Source organism: Channa argus, chromosome 14, assembly GCF_033026475.1.
Source record: "Channa argus isolate prfri chromosome 14, Channa argus male v1.0, whole genome shotgun sequence".
Classification (NCBI taxonomy): domain Eukaryota; kingdom Metazoa; phylum Chordata; class Actinopteri; order Anabantiformes; family Channidae; genus Channa; species Channa argus.
In genome coordinates, this window is record NC_090210.1 from 22,938,667 (window position 1) to 22,959,238 (window position 20,572).

At 38.8% G+C, this 20,572-nt stretch overlaps 1 protein-coding gene across 5 annotated transcripts in view; it reads left to right on the forward strand.

Annotated features, from left to right (window-relative positions):
• The window catches only part of LOC137098886 (extended synaptotagmin-2-like), a 38,701-nt gene that overhangs the window by 9,300 nt on the left and 8,829 nt on the right, over positions 1 to 20,572 (forward strand). For all 5 annotated transcript variants that reach the window (XM_067475579.1, XM_067475578.1, XM_067475580.1 and 2 more), the window contains exons 3-14: positions 2,372 to 2,413; positions 3,793 to 3,927; positions 5,338 to 5,414; positions 6,185 to 6,257; positions 8,885 to 8,974; positions 13,667 to 13,722; positions 16,932 to 17,052; positions 17,229 to 17,405; positions 17,805 to 17,887; positions 18,833 to 18,881; positions 19,862 to 19,951; positions 20,064 to 20,159. In XM_067475579.1, coding sequence (XP_067331680.1) covers positions 2,372 to 2,413; positions 3,793 to 3,927; positions 5,338 to 5,414; positions 6,185 to 6,257; positions 8,885 to 8,974; positions 13,667 to 13,722; positions 16,932 to 17,052; positions 17,229 to 17,405; positions 17,805 to 17,887; positions 18,833 to 18,881; positions 19,862 to 19,951; positions 20,064 to 20,159 — 1,089 coding nt within the window. The remainder of the gene's footprint in view (positions 1 to 2,371; positions 2,414 to 3,792; positions 3,928 to 5,337; positions 5,415 to 6,184; positions 6,258 to 8,884; positions 8,975 to 13,666; positions 13,723 to 16,931; positions 17,053 to 17,228; positions 17,406 to 17,804; positions 17,888 to 18,832; positions 18,882 to 19,861; positions 19,952 to 20,063; positions 20,160 to 20,572) is intronic.

Consider the following 20,572-nt stretch of genomic DNA (forward strand, 5'->3'; position numbering starts at 1 on the left):
ATCAGCAAATTCATCAACTTTTGCAGATTTAATAACTTGTTGCTGTGACAGTATCAATGGCTGAATCTTAAGGCATGTACATTTTAGAGATACCCCCATGTACTGCAACAAGTCACATCGAGTCACTACTTTTGTGTGTCTTAAGTAATTATAATTATATAAAAAACTTTGTTTTGCTTCTCTGTTTCCACACTGGAAGTAGATTCTTTATTAAACCCTAATTTATAAAACCTTTTTATCAAATTCTTCATTTTATACCATTGTTTAAAAGTCTGTTTTGCACATTATAGTTGGTTTGTGCATTTTTAAATTCAGATAGACCACAGTTGCTCAGTGCCATAATAAAATGATGTAATATATAACCTAGCGTATATATTTTTACCAAAAAACTACAACAAAAACACACGTGGCCCTTTATATGTTGTATATATCATTCTCTTTTTTTATTATTCCTTTTTACAATATAGGATGTTGAATTTGTAAATTGCAGTAAAATGTTCTGTATATCCGACTATATCTGCTTTGGGTTTTTTCGTTTTCAGCTTGAAGGACTTTGGTACATGATAAATATTTGTGCAAAACGCTTAACAGGGAGGAACAAGTGAGCAGTATTTTTTATGTACTTAGGAGTACCGGGAAGGCTTCTGGCTCTCCTGAACTCATCATCTTTATGACCTCACCGACAAGTGCTCATTCATGTGCTCGTGCTCCAAGCGTATGTTTTTGTGCAGTATCCTCCTCGTATGTCAGTTATGTAAGTTCCAGTCCTTCACAACAGCTCGTCCTGTCAGACTGCGTCTCACTGTGGCGTCATAGACTCATCTTCTCACCCAGACACTTAAAAGAGCCTAATTCCTCTGAGTGTTATGCATCTTTTAACAGTAAAAAAAAAAAAAAACAGCTCCACTTTGTAAAACGCACAGGAGTCACTCTTTAGCCATCGTAGTAGCATGATGTATGTTGATCCACAGCTTCAGGTTAGACTGCTTTACCTTGATGGGCTAGGGTGGCGTTTTGTACAGACATTCATTTCCCCCCAGAAGAAACGTTTCTTTTAATGCCTTCATTAGGTTTACATTTGTGGTTGTGACTGAAATGTTCTCTTAGATAGTGGGTGCAGTTGTTCCACCTCAGGATTAATTGTAATTATTAAAAGTTTAGCGACCAGCTCCATCATTATTTAGTGTTTTCTTTTTTTGTTTGTGGCTGAAAGTAACAGCCAATATTCATTAGGGACTGACAATATTTTCAATTAATCATTTGGTTTAAGATCATAAAAATTCTGTCAGCAGTCTGTGTCTGTGTAATGTGGGATAATTTTAGAATTTCAAATATCGTCAAATATGATGCTTATGTTCATTGAATTCAGGCACATCTTTAACAGTGTTGAAGCTTTTTTTTTTTTATTGGGAAAGCATTTTGTAATATCCTAATTTTAGTTTTCTGCAAAGATGCCAAGTGTTTCAGAGTGTGCATGTTTGCAAACAGGCAGCAGTGGAGATTAGACTGTGGTATTGTGCGTGTGCTCTGCCAAAGAGAACTGCCATGGATGAAGAATAAACAGCATGATAGATAAGTGTGTCAAAACCAAGAGGTGTTTGTCTGTAGTAATTAGGTTTTACAACAAAGCCTGGCATAGATATTGGGCCTGCAGTTTGCTGAATGATGTAGCACCCAAGCTGTACTTTGGTGCATTATGTTTGTTTTCTCATTTATTGTCTGGGTTAATCGGGATTAGCTCTCAAAGGCAGCTAAACATTGCAAACATATTTATCCCATTGCTTATTGAATTCTGAACTTTTAATTGTTAAGTGTTTGTTGTTTTGGTGATGTACAGCTTTGGCTGTAGTAATTATTAGTTTTGAATGGATTTTTTTCTTTTTCTTTTTTTCTGAATTGTTCAGTCCACAAAACTTCAGAAAGTACTGAAAAACAGGCATCGCTTTTCCATCACACATGAAAGTGAGGTTTTGCAACTTCATTTTCATGAGTATCTAAACAGTTGCAGATTTATTTTACTTTTAGTCTGTAGAAGGACTGATCGTTGCGTCGTGGCTCTTTGTGAGTTTGATGCTGACCAATTTAGTAACTGTAGCAAACTACAAGATCATAAAACTATACAGAAAAACTTTAAAAAGAAGTAAGTAATCAAGTGACGTGTCCTACTCAGATCAAATTTATTGGATCAAGTACCACAAACACTGTGAGAGTGCACAGGTGGAGGACCACTGCCTCCATATATTAATATTCTATTGTATAAGTATCAGGCCTAATGGATCTTGCCTGGGGAAAAAAAAACAGGATACTGATAGGAAATCTTTAGGAATTTAAACGTGATTCTAACTCTGTCATTTTTGTTGTGTTGTTCCAGGTCCATTATCCAGATGTGGAGAGGGTGGAGTGGCTGAATAAGGTACATGCACGCACTTCTCAGTATCTCTCTTATCATCATCGAATCGCCCACTTGAATGGTCTGATTTCAGGCACTGTTAGCCTGTTAGCTAGCAGAAGCAGACTGAGTATATAAATAGGATCTGAATCTAGATCTCTGATAGACCCTGACCCAGTGCTTCCACATCCCTGGAGAGAGAGAAGGAGAGATTGATGACTTTGTTTGAAATTAGTAAGTGGAGAAGAGGTGATCAAGGGTAACAGACAAAGAACTAGAGAGAGAAAGAGATAAGCACCTGCAGTAGTATCACTTAGACATACTTGCAGTGAGATATCATAATGGATGCTGTCGAGCAAGCAAACAGCTTCTCAGTCTACAGACCTGACATGGTGATATCCATGTTTAGTATCATGTTGCATGTTGTCTTTGTGGTGGTAAACAGACACAAAGAGTCGACCCAAAGCACAGAGTTGCTATAATTTATCCGTAAAGGTTTTAATATCGATAATACTAGTTATGACTCCAGCTGATTGGCATTTTAAACAGAGGAGTGACTTAGGATGTCTAGCTCACACCATCGTAAAGCAGCCTGCTGAGCATTTTCATCACTTCATCACATAGCATCATAATAAGATGTTCAGCTGAAGGACCACACCCTAAAATATTGCACCCGGTGACAATCTCTAATGAACACATTTCTGTCTGTTCACTTGCAAATATTCACGCTGCTTGAAAAGGTTCTTTTCTGGGCATTTTTTTTTTTTTTTTTTTTTTTTTTTTTGGGTCACTGAGCAGCAGACCATAAAATGGAGGAGAGACACACTCTAAACTCAAAGCATTAACACATTATGAATAACTTCTTTTTCTCAATCAGGATTGTTATTATGCTGCTAAAGGGACCGAATTCTGTAGTTGTGCTTGAAATTTTCCTCCTGGCTGATACTCATCTATATTTATGACTTACACTTTCAGAAAATTCCAATGTCTACAAAGGGTCTTATTAGGGGGCTCTAAGGGGCTTTGTGGGTTATTCGACTGCTTGTGGATCGTAACTGATTTGTTTCTGTCTGAGGTCTCTCTCCTTCACATTGTTCCAGTAAATAAAACTCATTGAGAGCAGCCGATTTTACCTTTTAATATGAAAAACTGCTCAACTGTCCAGATTGTTTTTGCTCTGTCTTCAAAAGTAAGCAGTGTAGGTGCAGATCAGCAAATTGGCCATTAAATGGAGAATGTCATCCATATACACATCCATGCAGAAACGTACAACAAAACTGTTGTAAATGTGGAGTTCATATAAAAAAGCTCTTATTTTCAGCCTGGAAAACATCGTGTGACATTTGGACATTGTTTTTTTCTAATTCTTTTCCGCCACGTTTCTGTTGTGTCTCTCCTCTCAGACAGTGAAGCAGATGTGGCCGTTCATCTGCCAGTTTTTGGACAAGCTGTTCAGAGAGACCATCGAGCCGGCAGTGAAGGGAGCCCACCCCCAACTCAGCACCTTCTGCTTCACCAAGATCGACATGGGCGACAAGGTGGCGAGACAAAAAAAAACCTAAAATGATAATATTATTACAACTACTTTTTGAAGTTGAGTTCTGAGTTTGAAATCAGAAACAAAAAGACGAGTGTGACATCTGCAAACAACAAGATTAGAAAACTACTTCTGTCTGTGTATTAGTACTGTGTTTTGTTTGGGCAAAAAGTTACTGATTTTTATAAAACTGCAACTCCGTAGTGTTGTACCGCGGAAGTTCAGTTTCCAGTCACACTCACACACGCACACACACTTCAGTTGAACCAAAAAAACTAAGTTTTCAAGGGCGACCTGGCCAAGAGGTCAGCAGCACAAGTCATAATAAATTAATAACATTTTAAAATACACATTAAAAACAATAAATTAAAATAACAATAAATAAATAGTTTAGGTATTGCATACAATTTAGCATAACAAAGGACAGTAGCTGAGGACAAGGTAACAGCTCAAAAACTAAAGCACTCTCAAAAGGACTCATTATCAGGTGGTTTTAAAAAAGAACAGAAGGCTTCAGCTGAAATGAGATCTGATATGTTTGGGGGAGTATTCCAAGCAGAGGGGTTCAGTTATGAACACATACATGGTCACTGGTCACTGGTCAGTTTCTTAGTCCTTTGTTTTTTTTTTTTTTTCAGTTGAACCTGTCGGAAAGGTGATGACTCTACAATGTGTTTATTATTGACGTAATGTCGGTAGATGACTCATACTTTAGTGCGTTGTATTTAGAGGTGATTCTTATTTTTTTAAGCAATCAGTTTAAAATAAATGGGGGGATTAAAACATTACATACACCTAATATAATGCACTCCAGTACAACTCCACCACCCACTATGACCTCAATAATAAACACAGAGTAGAATCACCCCCTTTCTGATATTTTGAATAGAAAAACTAAGAAATCGTAACCTTTGAACAGTAAAATTATTGGCAGAGCTGCTGTATTTGAATACATTACACTGTACAGCTGTGCCTAATGTAGTGGCAATAAAATCGTGTTGTTTTTCTGCCAATTGGGCTTAAACATTCAAAATTTCTGGCATGATTCTTTAACCCTGCTTACAGCCTCTGCTCTAGTGTAGGTGTAAAGATCTTTGACTGGTGTGTTTCTATTTTAGTCCACTTTGCTGTAGCTGAACTTGCAAGAACAGAATTTTTTTCTTCTGTCTCCATTTAGATCACAGAGCCCAATGTGAACCTGTTTTTAATCAAGGGCTGTGAAGCATTGTTCCACTTTTATCAGGCTGTCTCTCGTGTCCTTCTCTTACCACGTCTCTGAGCTGGATTTTTTGGATTCACAGTTCAGTGCTTTATGTTGGTAATAGAATGACAGGTCTAAATCCAGAGTGTGCTCAGGTATGGCGATGATTTGCTCGCTTGTTCCTATTTTGTCCTCTTTGTGTTTCTGCAGCCGCTGAGAGTGAACGGGGTGAAGGTTTACACAGAGAATGTGGACAAGAGGCAGGTCATCATGGACCTGCAGATCAGGTACACTTTAAAATTATGACATTGACAAACTCTTGGCTTTACCAGGCACCAAAACGGGTGATTTTTCCATATTTTTGTTATTGGTAACAAATCCAATTAAAGTATAGAACCAAGCGGCACCAAGCCCATTATGCCCTATAACAAATGCAGAAATATTTTAAAAACTGATGGACACAAGTAACACTGTGCATGTTACCAAACCATTCCTGTTTCTGGATTAGAAAGAAGGGACAACCTTAAACTGTACAGTATATAAAGTAGGATGTAATAAGGTGTGACATCTACCTCACTACCTCAGCTCCAGTGCTAGAATACTGAAAACATGTTATAGGCTGCAAAGGCTGATTTAGGCTAGTTCAACTAGTTTTACATTAGTTTTTGGATGCTTTGTGTGTCTGTGTGTGTGTGTTCTAGCCATGGAATGTCTTTCTTTGAATGTACTGTGTTTTGGGTAAGTTTGTGCCACTTTAGCATAGTTTTAAGCTGTAGTCATTTTTGTGGTTGTTGTGCATCTCTTTGACTTCTCGGGCCCTTAGGCCCTCTGTTCCCCTTTGGACCAATCAGTAACCCAACCAGTGTTTAAAAAAAAAAAAAAAAAAGTTTTTTACACTTTTGTAATGGGAGACAATTAGAAGCCACTTTTTTAGGGCAGGCAATAGCAATGTGACTGTGGGTAGTTAATACTTGGGCACAACAGCAATTTATTCTTTCTTCTATTGCTTTTCCATTACAGCATTACCCTATTGCATTTTTCTTTGTCTTACTTTCAGTTTTGTTGGGAACACAGAGATTGATGTTGACATCAAGAAATACTACTGCAGAGCTGGGATCAAAAGTATACAGGTATGATAGCGAAGTGGATGTGGCTGTTTGTGTTTTGTTTTTTTTTTGCGTTGAAGAATTTTCTTGCTCAGGGTTTTATATATAGTAGACGAAAGAATGGTCACATGAAGTAGTGGTAGATCATGTCTTCTGTTACTTTTACCTGCTGTATATTTGCTTTACCAGTGGCTAACTGTTATAGGAAGGAAATTGACAATGCCGATAACAGAATTGTCATTTATCAGTTAAAGAAATAAAATATTTCCTTGTTTCAGGTTTTCAAATATCAGAAGGTGCTGATTCATGACATAGTAATCTAAAGACATCCACCTAAGGCATCAGAACTTGTGACGGGCATCACTAGTTCATTCACTTTATTTTAACAAAGAGAGTAAATCATGTCATTGTAAGTCTTTTGGATGACAATGGAAGGTTAAAAAAACAGAACTTAGATGGACATTATTGGTGACCCCAGTAATAACCTCTGACCTCTCTAGAGACGGGTTTACATAATATGTTGACACAGGACTGATAAAGGGAGACATAATCCACTCAGCTGTTGGCAGAAAATCAAGCCATATTTGCGGTTCGGTGGTTGGAGAGGAAGAGAAAATAAGCGGAAAGAGGAGTCTAAAAGATTTACAGAGGGAAATGACTGCATGTGTGAGGTACAGTCAATATTTGCATCTGTGTATGGCTTAAATGTTAGAGGGGCAGTGCTGGGTTCTGACAGCTTTTCATACAGCAGACCGCTTATTTCTACCAAAACGCTTAGAGATTATCATGAATGATGAGCCCCACTGTTGGCTGTCAGACTCAAATGGTAAATGACTCAGACTGGCAAATGGTAAATAGCCCCTTATATAGCGCTTTTATCCAAAGCGCTTTACAATGTTGCTCCTCATTCACCCATTCACAAACCGATGGCGGCGATTGCCATGCAAGGTGCTCACCTGACCCACCGGGAGCAGCGTGGGGTTCAGTGTCTTGCCCAAGGACCAGACCCGCAGAACTTACTCTTCACATTTCTTGTTTGAAAGACCTCAGTAAACATAAAATGACAGAAAACACTTAATGAACAAAAACAGAAGTAAAATTAGCACATAAACATGAAAATAAAAATAGGGATGGACCCTTCTATAATCTTCGTCCAGGGCCCATTTTCTCATAATCCCTCGATTGTCAGACTTCTTCTTTTTTATCATTTCTTGGACATCTGTTACTGCAAAGCCTCCCCAGAGTTAAACTGATAAAACAATATCAACTGCACATGATTTATGGAGCATCCTCCCCGAGGCAGGAATCCGCTGCAGGAGGGCAGCGAGGATAAACAAAAGGCTATCTTCCATCTTTCCACTGCGCCCATTTTGATGAGCCAAATGTTGGCCTTTGATTGCTCAGAGCGAGCCACGACCAAATTTGGATCTGCAAACAGGCAGCATATCTGAGAATTGAGTCACTGCAACCACTGAGAAAGCAGCACCCAATAATGAAAACCAGTGAAAGGAAACAACAACGCTACACTGTGTGATTTCTGTTTGACATCAACAAGCTTTGACCTGCTGCAGTTTTTCTTTTTTTTTCTTGGGTCGGTTCACATTTCTCCTTGTGATTGGACTCTAAAATCAGCATTTCAGTGTCATGTAGGTGGAGACAGCCAAATCTCACGGTGAGACAAGATTCTGGTCTTGTTTTCTGTGAGACACAAGGATAGAGTGTTTCACAAAAGGTGTGCGGTTACCAAACAGTCAAGCAAGGTTAGAGTGTCAAAAAAAGGCAGGTCTATTATGATTGTAAAGCATAAAGCTAAGATCAGATTGTTCAATATCAGACGGGTGGAGACATGATCCAACAGGAACACAAAGTGCTGCTTTAGCTTGGAACATGTCTCTCCAGTCAGCACATTGATTGTTCATGTGATTTTATGGGTTTTCACTTAGTGTGTCATTTGATTTCCATTTTGATCTCTGTTGTGCATCAGGTAGCTCTGCCCACAGAGAAGAGCTCCTCTGCTCCTCTTTGCGGAAACTTGCAGAGGTGTTTCCACATAGTGGTGAATGAAAGTTTACCTACACTTTTCATGAACATTGGGCTTTACCTAAGACTTTACCTTCATTTTGCTTACATTGATTATACAGCATGCGTCTTTCATATATTAAATGTGGTCAAATCTATTCTAGTTTTTCAGGAAAACAGCCTGAGAGTATGATGCTGTCACCACAGTGTTCAACAGGTACAGTGTCCTTGGTGTTAAATGTCTCACCTTCTGGGCATCGTGACCAAACAATTCAGCCTTTGTTTCATCAGACCATAAATTGAAAAGGCTCCAGCCCTCTTTATGTTGGCCCAGAGAAGCCACTGGCTGCAGTCAATCATGATCCCTAACAGGAAGTTAACGGACCCTAGGCATGGATCATTTTGGGACTATGTGTATTTTTGATGCTGTATGAATATTTTTGAGTCTGTGCTGATGTCACATAAAACCCAAATAAATGAAACCAGAAGAGTTCACAGGCCATGATTGATTAGGGGCCAGTGAAGATCTGGGGAGACCATCAGAGGCCACTGAGAAATGCTAAAGGTTCACTGACTAACAGTGACCATTAGCACTAAGGAGGAACTGACCAAGTCTTTTGTTTTCGGTCTAGCTCGACGGGGTGATCCGAGTAGTGATGGAGCCGCTACTGGGGGACATGCCACTGGTCGGAGCCCTGTCCATCTTTTTCCTCAAAAAACCTGTGAGTACATTGACCTTTGACCGCATCCTGTATTTGTCTCTTTATTTTAACCTGTATTTTAATTTTGCTTCTGCAGATTAAAAAATTGAAAGCTTTTGCAGACAAAGACAAGTCTAAACTACAATATGCTGTGTAACACACAAAGGGATGTTTGCAAAAGCCAAATGCGGAAGATTTTTAAACATTATGTTGTTATAACTTGCTGAACGGTTATAATCATCTCCCACTATAACACCAGAAACACATCTCTTAGCCATCGATGAATTTAAATTCGTGAATTTGTGTGGGTTTTGTTCTGCTGGTGCAGTGAAGTTCCACCCACCAGAGCGTTTTTCAATTAAACCTTCCTGAACACTGCCTAGCTCCCTTCCTCCGTTATCACTGCACTCCTCCCATCTGCTGTCTTCCTTCCTGTATTTCAGGACATTTTATCTTCCATATTCAGGCTTTGATACTGGCAGCCACAGGAAAGAAGCCTCAAGCAGTTTTGTGAAATTGTCACTGCAACAAAAATGTATTTTCAGTCTGGAATTTGAAGAAGTCATCCGTTGGGAGAGAAATGAAGCTTTGTGTTGAAAATGAGGGGATTTTACCAAAGAATCTTTTTAATGAAATCAAAAGTTAAGAGCATGTATATACAAGCTAAAAAAGTTCAAATTAGAAATGACTTGTTCGCCAGCTCAGTGACAGGCTGTAATGTGAGGCGTGACTTCACGTTCTTCACCACAAAGGAAGTGACTACTGTTACATCTGACATACTTCAGTTCGAGGCTCCATTATCCTCTTTTTTTCAGTGGTGGCACTTTAGATAAAGGTGCCACCAAATACAGAAATACATTCTGATCATCTCTGATTGAAATCACCAGGCTAACATTTAGCGTTGTTTTTCAACTTACTGCCCCGTGAAAAATGCTTCTGTTCTCAGAAAGTTTCCCACGTTTGCTTAATCTAGAATTACAAAATAAAAGCATAATATTATATTTGGAGTCTTTACCGTCTTACCGGTCTCTCTGCTGCTTTTGCTCTCTACCTGTAGCAGGATGGAACGGTGGGCCACCGTGGTCTAAGTCGAGTGCTAAGTAGGTCGCACACTCCCCTGGCTGCATTTTATAACTTTTCAGTTCATGCAAGACACAGATATGGGGGCATAAGTGTCTCCTTCACTTTAGATCTCAACAAAACCTTCAATCCTGAAATTCTGCTCAAAGCACTAAATGCAGCTTATTATCACAATGGTATAATGAGTAACTAACTAAGATGGATTTTAAGTTCCACTCCAAGCATAAGTACAGTATATGCTAATGTTTGGCCTAATGTACATGTTATGTGTATTTATGTGTAAATAAAATACAGCAGGTAATTTAAAATGTTATTGCTCATGCACTGTTAGAACTCAGTTCTTGACAATTGCCCCTTTGATAGATGGCACAGCTCGACAGCAGGTCTGTCTCAGGGTATCGTGTAGACTGTTAGAATATCCACCTTGTGTTTCTTGAAGTAGTTCGTGGTGGTTTTTGAGGTCTGCTTTGGATGTTTGTCCTGTTTTAGAAGCCAGCCTCTTTTCACTTTCACTTTCTTGGCTGGCTGCAGGACATTTGCATTTCCATTCTTCACATTTGTTTTTAAATTTAGTTCTGCTTTGTTTTTTTTTCTCCAGACACACCTTTTAATTTTATCCATACACAGCACTTGTCTTAAATTTAACTTTTGCCTTAACTTAATAGTCTATTTTCTCTGCAGCCTGTGATTAATAACCCAGATTCCCTGCTGTTATTTTTAGTCAGTTTCTCGCTCTGTGAAGGAGTGGACTGTCAGTTTTCATCAGTGCTCTTCATTTTGCTGCAGCCATAATAACAGCTTTCAGAGTCTGACACTTTAAGCCTCTTTTGTAACCTTTTCCAGCTTAATCAGAGACATACTGCCACACACATACACACTTGCATATGCTCCCTACTTCAGTGCTTTCTTGCACACTGAAACATGCACCTCGTCCACAATAGGTTCTCAACACACAAACACACTAACATCAGGCCACATTTAAGTCTATATATTGTATATGTTAAGCTTGACAACTGGCACCCTCCTCACATTCCTTTTATGGTCTGGTGACTGGTGTTATTTTGAGCTGAGTGTCCTTCCCAACACAAGTCTGGTGATTGCCTTGTGAATTAGACGGCCCAGTTTATGGAGATATGATTGAACAGTGTCCAGCCGTCGGTTCGCATCTGCTGCAGGAAAACTTCAGGCTGAGACTGGTTCACATTATAGAACTGATTTTACTTCTCCTCGGTTCTGATTGATCTGTTTACTGTGGGAAAATCTAATCAGCCTGATTATCAGGACAAATATCCTCCCTGTCTCAGCCTGTCTCACTTAGGCCTCTTAGTCACTGGTTCTTGGCCTCACACAGCTCCATCCAGATTGTGCCCTGTTTTTAAAATGCGATGTGTTTTCACTGACAAAAGATGGTAAGAGACGGCTAGTATTACATTATCCTAATACAGCTGATCTTAACACTGTTTCCACTATCGCCATCTGAGTGTGGTATGACCTAACAGCTGTAACACAAAATTTCCGGTCTTCTTTCGCACTACAACAGTGATCATTGCTGCTTTGTGTACTGCCGCTGTTGTTAGCTGATACGAGAGAAGCAGTGAGCATAATAATCAGTTGACGGTAAGGTGTGTCAGGTATGTGTGCTGTGATTCAGTCTCATTAAAGGACTCTTTGACAAACTAAGTGACATAATGCTTAAAATGTGACCTCTCCTCGAAATCCTGTTCCTCAGGTAACTCTGTATTATTTTTATGCAGAAGCTTCACAACTGGGTTTGAGAACTGTGTTAACCTTCCATTCTGAGGAGGAGAGCATGGTTAGCATGTCTGTGTGAATCCTAGCTGGGAAGGGAGCATGGTCCTGCCTCTGCAGTGCTGACTTTCATCATCTGTGCACCCTGAGAGACACATGGAAATAGACTAAAAAAGTTGTGCTGTGAATTCACCAAACACCTCTTCCTGTAAAGATAGTCAATGTCTACTCATTGTGTCTAGTCAGGTCTCTGTATGTGAACAACGGAAAGATTTAACAGTAACAACCTACTTATGATTGGTCAAAAGTATTGTAGAGGTGAAGGTGCTAAGAACATTTAAAACACTGCACCGGACCCTCAATCTCCCAGGCTTGTTTTAGAGGACCTGAGGATCACACCACCCATACATACACATATTTACACAAAATAGAGCCTCTGAAATTACTTACAAAATTCCAAAAGTAATAAAAGAAAATACATGTCGGAAAGAAAAGAAAGAAAAATATGAATTTGGTTCTGATATAAAAGACTAATACAACAAGACCAAACCAAACAACTTGGTTTGAAATATCACTCGATTCCAAGTTTTTTTGTGTTCACAGACAGTGATTTCTGGTTTGTTCCTGAGCCCATGCATTGATATCCAATAGAGAATCAGGCCAGTTTTTAATGCAGTGCAGCCTTAGGGCTCAAAGATCACATACATCCAGTTTTGACCTTTGGCCTTATTTCACAGAGATTCCTCCTGATTCTCTGAATCCCTTGAAGATATTATAAACTGTAGGTGGTGGAATCTTGTTCTGCAATTTTTTTGGCAGTTTGTCACAGATTGGTGAACCTCTGTCCGTCCTTACATTTGAGAAGCTCAGTCTCTCTGAAATGCTCCTTTTTTACCCAGTTATGTTACTGACATGTTGCCAATTAATTATTTGTCAAATGTTCCTCCATTAGTTTTTGATTTGCGGCAGTTACTCTTCCAGCCTTTGTTGCCCCTGTTCCAGCTTTTTTGAGATGTGTTGCTGCCATCAAATTAAAAATGAGTTAATATTTTCCATGAAATGGTAAAATGTCTCAGTTTCAACATCTGATATGTTTATGTTCTATTGTGAATAAAATGTAGGTTGATGAGATTTGCAAATCATTGCATTCTGTTTTTATTTACATTTTCTCATCTTGCCAACTTTTTTGGAAGTGGGGTTGTATTTCAGCTTGTAACAGCTGATTATTTGTTAATCTAATGTAATGTCCAAAGACTGTCAGATGCAGTACTTCCTGTGTGCATAAAAGCGAACCCATTCTGCTCTGCTGTATTGATTTTTGGGTCGATTGAATGGGAGTTCAGCTTTTTGGCTCCGGCTGTGGCTGCTTTGCTGAATCATGGCGGTGTCAGTAAGAAGCTGACAATGTGCAGATAAGGAGCTCAGTGCTTTAAAATTTACCTCACAGACATGGCAGTAGAGTTTCAACCTTTATGCAACATCATATAGTTTTGTTCCTCAAATTATGTATCAGGTAGTACGGATACAGGCCTTTGAAGGCTAAAAGACTTGCTTAAGAAGGCTGGTAGTCAATGTTCAGTTCAAACATGCAATTTACTGGATACTGATTTCTTAGAGCCGACTGCTATAAATGTCATTATGCACTGACCAGTGCTGTCAGCATCATTTAATAATAAATGTTCAAAATCTTCCCGCAAACCTTAGAAATCCTGACAAAACAAAAAACTGGATGAAAAGTGCAACATTATAAGAGAATTTCTGTATATTATAGCTCACACATTTTCATCAAAAATCATTAACGTTGTACTCAGTTTCTTTGTCTTGTTTGTTTCTAAAGTTTTTTTTTTTTTTAATAATCCAAGTTGTAATTTTTTTGTCTTTCAGATGCTGGACATCAATTGGACAGGACTCACAAACATGCTGGACATTCCTGGTGTCAAGTAAGTGGTGTGACTTAGTGTCATGCAACCTATGTGTGTGCATTCGTGTTGTTTCATACTTTGGGGACATTTTTGGAAAGTGAGGACATTTTGAAAAGTCCTCATAACTTCTAAGAGCTGGTCTGACTTTGTTTGGGGACTTTGGGGAAAAGTGTTTGTATTTTAGCATTTTGCAGTGAGTTTGCCATTTTTTCAGTGGGTGTATAAACATGTCTTTTTTTTTTTGTTCTTTTTTTTTTTTAAATAGTGTATTTGCATTTGTCTGTGAATCTAGTTTCATTCAGAAATAATCTGCTTAGTATTTTATTAAGCGCTGAGCAGTGGCTTCCTGAATGCATGCACACATCCAGATTCCTTTGATAACTGTGGCTAAGGTGGCTTCACACAGTTCCTCAGGGAGCTACTGTAGCAGGCTGTTAGAGAGAGCAGCTCTTTGTGTATGTTTGTGTGTCTAATGGAGAAAAAATGACACAACCTTTTCTCTGACTAGTTCATTTCCATGCTCTCACACACTGCACATCTTATGTTGGGATTACATTGTGTTCAGCACACACACACACACATTGTTCAAAGGTAGCTGTAAAGCAGCTCTCCTTCAAATAAAATGTAGTGAGAGTGTCAGAGTGCCTTTCAAGCAATAAACATGTTCTCCAGTGTCACTCGCGTCACATGAAATATAATTTCATTAATTTCTGTGAACCCTGTTTTTCTGAGGAGCTACTGCACATGTCAGACGAGACACAATGAGGTTTGTACCATAAAAATTCCCACAAACACAGACTATAATTATAACTATTTATATAAGAAATACAAATGGTTTACAAACCAGTTATTGTCCTCTGTTATGTGATTAGTAATCCATGAATATTTATTAGTTCTTATTCTCAGACACTCATTCTCAGTGTGAAACTACCTCCTTGTCAAATGTACTGCACAGGATGTTCGGCTCTTGGTACCAAAATGTTTTTATACAGGCCTGAGGTGAAATGATTTCCATACTGAAAAATCCACTTGGTAGAAAGTTTTAGCATAGTAATGGAGTAGTTGGTGGAAATACACTGATTTACATAAAAATGTTAGAATTATAATATTTTGCTCTTTTGCTGGTATTTAAACAGAAGCACGTCTGTCAGCAGAAAACAGACTGAAAACGGCACATTTGATTACCATGAAGTGTAAACAGGAGGGAACGTGAAATCATGCCGTGCCATCGGAGTGTGCGGAGGGACATCCTGCCAATTCAGTGTAATGAGGAAATGATGCTGCGGTTTTAAAGGGACGTTCCCAGTGGACATGCAGCCAGTGCGCTCTCTGCCTCTGCTGCTGAAACCATTACATTACCACTAGATCACAAAATGGATTACGACCTTTTTTTTTTTTTTGCCCTCTCTAAGTGTTTGTATTTTTAGTAGAGTGATTATTGAAGGAGAACTACAGCGTGCAGACATGTTCAGGGGATTTGGGAGAAGTGTCTCTAGACAGAACATCGATCTTGAAGAACATGCAGCAGTCCTAAATATTTATACTTTAAGGTTCTTTATTGTAAATCAATAATGCACAATTTGATAATCCAATTACTTGTTACTTTGTGCGGAAATGTTCCCCAGACATTTCTCATTATTATCACAAGGTCTGTGGTTTCAGCCCTTATTTTGATGTGTGCCACTGCATAAGGCATCATTGTCTTGTTTACCAATTTTTATGGTAAGTACAGATGACCGGTGTTGCATGGTGGCACCCGACCTACACACCCCTGCCCTGTCCTGCAGAGAATGTGTGTGCTTATCCCCCAAATGAACATGCTGTGGTTTACGACTGGTTTACTGGTTTGTTTTTAGCATAGAAAGTCACTGTGGTTTTTAGAAGACTCCACCCCATAAATTGTAGCTTTCCTTGTTTGACAAGTTTGTAGACAAACATCTGTGTGTGTGCGTGTGTGTGTGTGTGTGCATGTGTGTGTGCTGCCCCACCCACGTCTCTCTTCCTGTGTGTGTGTGAGAGATCGCTCTCCACCGTGTGCTATCACCTACATGCACCCGCTTTGCTGTCCTTTTTTGACAGTGCGTATTCATGCAACACACAGAAGAGCACACACCACATAAATGATGCTCTTTTGTAGATGCCAGCACATCTCCTTTTATAGCTAATATGAGATGGTAGAAACCTCGGTGGGTGTTTGGCGAGCAAGCGCACCATGAATCAGCATGTAAACACTAAAATTAATGTTGCATTCCCATAAAAGTGCTGCATAAACACTGACCCAGGACCAGCTCTTTCAGGGCAATAAAATCTTGTAGTAAAGCAATGTAGCTGTTTCTGTGCAGGATGGTGCTGCCCTCTAGAGGAAATGGAAAAATATTTCAGACACTGTGAGGAGAAAGAACACAACATCTTCTTGTTGTGATTAATTGTTCAGGCTCATACTTTTATTTTGAAGGATCCCTCAGGATCAACTCTCCGATATCACGAAAACAAATGCATTTTCAAGTTTAGTCTCTAGTTTTACTGTGTAGCTGTGCAATTATTTGTTACCTTAGCTCTTTTATTTTGACATCTGTAAGATTCCTGTTTAATACTTATCACAATTACCATATGATTTATTTTACAGGTCCTATTTTTTATTTATTTTTTCAGATAATTTTGATTAAACTTAGCTAGGAATGCGGAAACGTGTATGTGAGTTGTAGGCTGGTAAATTAATTTATAAACAGTTTATAAAGAGTTTTTTTATTTTGCAGGTCAAGTGTGTGGAAATTAGGCAATAGCTGATAAGTTGGTAAAGTTTTCAAGTATGAAATTTATTTTCTTTGTTATTGGGAAATAACAGATGACAGTTTATTAAAAAAAAAACATGCAAAAGGTTTCCGGGGAAAACTGTAGTTGTATGACTTTTATTAGTTTTTATTTTGTCATAAATGTGTAGTTGTTACTTATTACTTACTGTTACCACTCGATTACATTGTTAAAATGAAGACAAAATCCTATTACATAGTTGTTACCCATATTACCTTTTTTTTTTTGGAAACACTATGTCACTGTTAACTTATGATTGCCGAGCTGTAACATATTTTGTCCTAAATGTCTTTTGCCGTGAAAACCTGTTTATTTACATCTGAGATGTTTTTACTATTTTAGCCATCAAATAAACTATTTTTGGTTTTGTCTCCTGTATTTTTCACTTTCCCTTTTACCTATGTGCTTCTCTTCAGTGGTTTGTCTGACAACATCATTCAGGACATCATCTGCAACCTGATGGTCCTGCCCAACAGCATCAAAATTCCTCTGGTAGGAGAAGCTGATATGGCCCGACTACGCTTCCCCATGCCCAAGGTAATACACACACAACAGCTGACACGTCACATTTAACTGATGAAACAGTGAGTCCAGTAAGCAATCTGTGGACTTTTAGCATTTAACGTGAAAATCATTCCCTGGCTCTGCTGTTTCTCTTTTCCACCTCTCGTGATCCAACCTCATCATAAGCTCTCTGTTTCCTATCTCCTCAGGGAGTCCTCAGGATCCACTTTATTGAGGCCCAGGACCTGCTGAGTAAGGACACGTACATGGGAGGACTGATCAAAGGAAAGTCAGATCCGTATGGGCTCATTCAAGTCGGGAACCAACTCTTCAAGAGCAAAGTCATCCACGATAATCTCAACCCAAAATGGCATGAAGTTCATGAGGTGAGCAGCACAGTCCGAAGAAAGATCTGTAACAACAGCTTGAACCCGAGTTGAAGTAACATTTTTACTAGTTTAAGTTCTAGTTTACTTTGTAAACCAAAAAAGCGTTTAGTCAGGGACTGTCAAAGCAAAAACAATGTAATTTGTGTCTTTTTCCTGGATGGATTTGTGTTTTTACCTTATCAATTTGTTAAATTAGTCTTCAAAGCTAGAAGCAGGACTAAAAGATGAATGTTTTTAAAATTTTTGGTGGAAGCTTTAGACATGGAGAAAATCATTTATCATCTTGCTACACTGAACCAGAATTGGACTGAATGCAAACTTTTAATATGGCGTATTTGGATATGAAGTTAGTGTACAGATGTAAGTGGGTGCATGTTTCTGTGTTTGTACTTTCAGGCCCTAGTGTACGATCACACAGGACAAACTGTGGAAATTGAGCTGTTTGATGAAGACACTGATGAAGATGACTTCCTAGGAAGGTACTAACTTCACCACTCTTCTCCACCTCTGTCAATATTTAACACGTGTAGGAACATTTTACATTCACAGGTGTTGTCTCAATGTTTTCTCCAACTTGTTTCACCTGTGTGGCCCTCAGTAACTGAAGCCGGTGTTTCCAAGCTTGGTCAGCGTGTGCATGACCACTAATTAGTCCCCTGCAGGATTTTGCAGATGTTTTTATGATCGTTGACGCCTAAAATGTCAGATTTCACAACAGCTTTTCTTAACAACAACCTCTTGAATTCCTGGAGGGTCTGGGTGATGGTAAAACATCCTTTAAACACAGGGCCAGATAGCTTTACATGACTCATGCCTGTACACAATATGACCCTAATCAGTGGCAGTTAAACCCTAAACCGTTAATTGTACTATGTTCTTCCAACAAGCTAATGAAAAGCAAGATTTATTTCTATACCAGTTACCGGGACAGAAAAAAAATAATGTCTTCTAAACACAAATGACATTGAGTCAGAGCATCTCAGGTGTGTGATGGTAATTAACTACTAAAAGTGGACCATGGAAGGACAACTGTTGAACCAGGGACAGGGTTGTGGTGTGGTGCCCAAGGTTCAGTACATTTCAGAATCGTATCTTCTTCATATCATAGAACAGAATTTTTAATAAATGTTTGCACACTGCGTAATAGGATTTTACACTCGATTTATCTGAAAGCAGCGCTTCATCAAAGCACAGGGCCTCTAAAAGGGATCAGCGCTTTCACAGTGAATTCGCAGTGATGCTTAATGAAGTCGGCGATGCGTATCTCACTTTAATTTCCCGCCAGAGTCCATTAACTCAGCCCCGTACGAGAAACAGCCTGTCGCGACGCTGCAGCCAAAACCCAGCGAGATGATTCAGCCTCGTTCAGCCGTCCTCAGTGAGAGTTTCCTTATGTTTGTGGCTTTTTCTTCCCCCCCCCACAGGCTGATGATCGACTTGTCCCAGATCCACAAGGAACAGAAGGTTGATGAGGTAATCTGCAGCTTTTTTTGTGTCTGAGGTGCTCGCAGTGCGTTCACACTTCCATTTCATATATACATGTGCATTTACTCAAATATATGTCTAAAGTTGTGGTTGTGAAATTATAGCTTTGGTCCCATATCAGTTTGTTAGTTGTGTGTTTTTTTTTACTTGCTTTAGAAAGTTAATTCTGTTTTATTCATTGTTATTAGAACGAGTTACCTGTGCAGAATGAGTAGAATCTAACAGCTGACATCAGTTGTTTGCAAAATAAAAAAAGTAATTGTTTGATTTCATTGATTAGTTATGTATAATTGGTTGTCGTTGCTAGTTTTATAGTACCAAATAATATTTCTAATATCTGTATACAACTAAAATAATCTTCAGTTTTCCTCCAGATATATATATATTTTTAAAGGACATCATTTTATCTTTGTAAGAGTTCAAAAAGCCCATAATTCCGTACACCCTCCCTTCATTGTGGTTTTATATAGTCCATTATGGAGAATTCTGTAAAGCAAATCTCTTCTCATTAATTATTAAATGTGAAAAGAAGCACATGGAATAACTTGATATATACTGCACAGCAAGGGCTTTACACCATTTATGTTTTGTGAGTTATGAAAAATGTCTAATAGGAAAAACAGACGTATCTCCAGTAACTGTGTGAATGTGGTGGTATAACAACATGCACACAGTGGTTCTGTCTTTACAGGATCTTATAGGATAACGTTGGTCATTTTCCAAATTGATCGTGTTTTTTAAAGTCCCCACACAGATAATAATAATAATAAAAAAAAAAAAACTGGCCACTGTTAACATCTGTTGGAGTAGCTTGTTGGTCTGCGTTGTAGAACCAAAAACTCTTCATAACGCACAACCAAGGCCCACAACACAATTAAGATTCACCTGTGAAACTACAATTAAATTAGAAAATGAGCTAAATTGTTCTTTAAAGTGGTAATATTAACCCTTTATGCTTCTGTCTTCAGTGGTTTGTACTGGATGATGTGAACAGAGGGAAGCTGCATCTCAAACTAGAGTGGTTATCAGTGTTGTCCACACCTGAGAAGCTGGACCAGGTACAGTATGTTCACAAGCCTGAATCAGCTGAATATATCATTGTGTATCTGACTACTGTTGTGTTTTAAAAGAACATTTTTATTATGTCATTACGGCCTCTCTCCCCCAAAGGCAATGGCGAGCATCAGAGCTGAAAGGGATCAAGCCAATGACGGCCTGTCGTCTGCGCTGCTCGTCATCTTTCTGGATTCAGCCAGAAACCTGCCGGTGAGCCAGTCTCTGATAGTAGCTATGTTGTTTCTGAGCCTCGCTGCTCGTCACTTACCACACGCTGCAGAGATTCAGTTACGGCTTTAGTTCTTTGCATGAGAGAGCCTGCACTGAACATCATCATATGCTTAATTTCCAGAAAATGTTCTCATGAAAATGCGGTGAAATGAGGAAACATAGATTTTTTTAAATTTTTTTTTAACACTAGAGTTTGTCTTCGCCGTTGTGAAATTCGTTGTTCATGTTGCTTTGTCATTAATAATGTGATCTTATGTTTTCTTTGTAGTGTTTTAAGGGGAATTTGTACCCGTGTAGGGCACTACTGGATGTCTCATAACTTTATTATTTAAGGAAGATTCAAACAAAGGCTCATGTGTCTTGTACACTTGCCAACGTAAATTTTGCCAGTG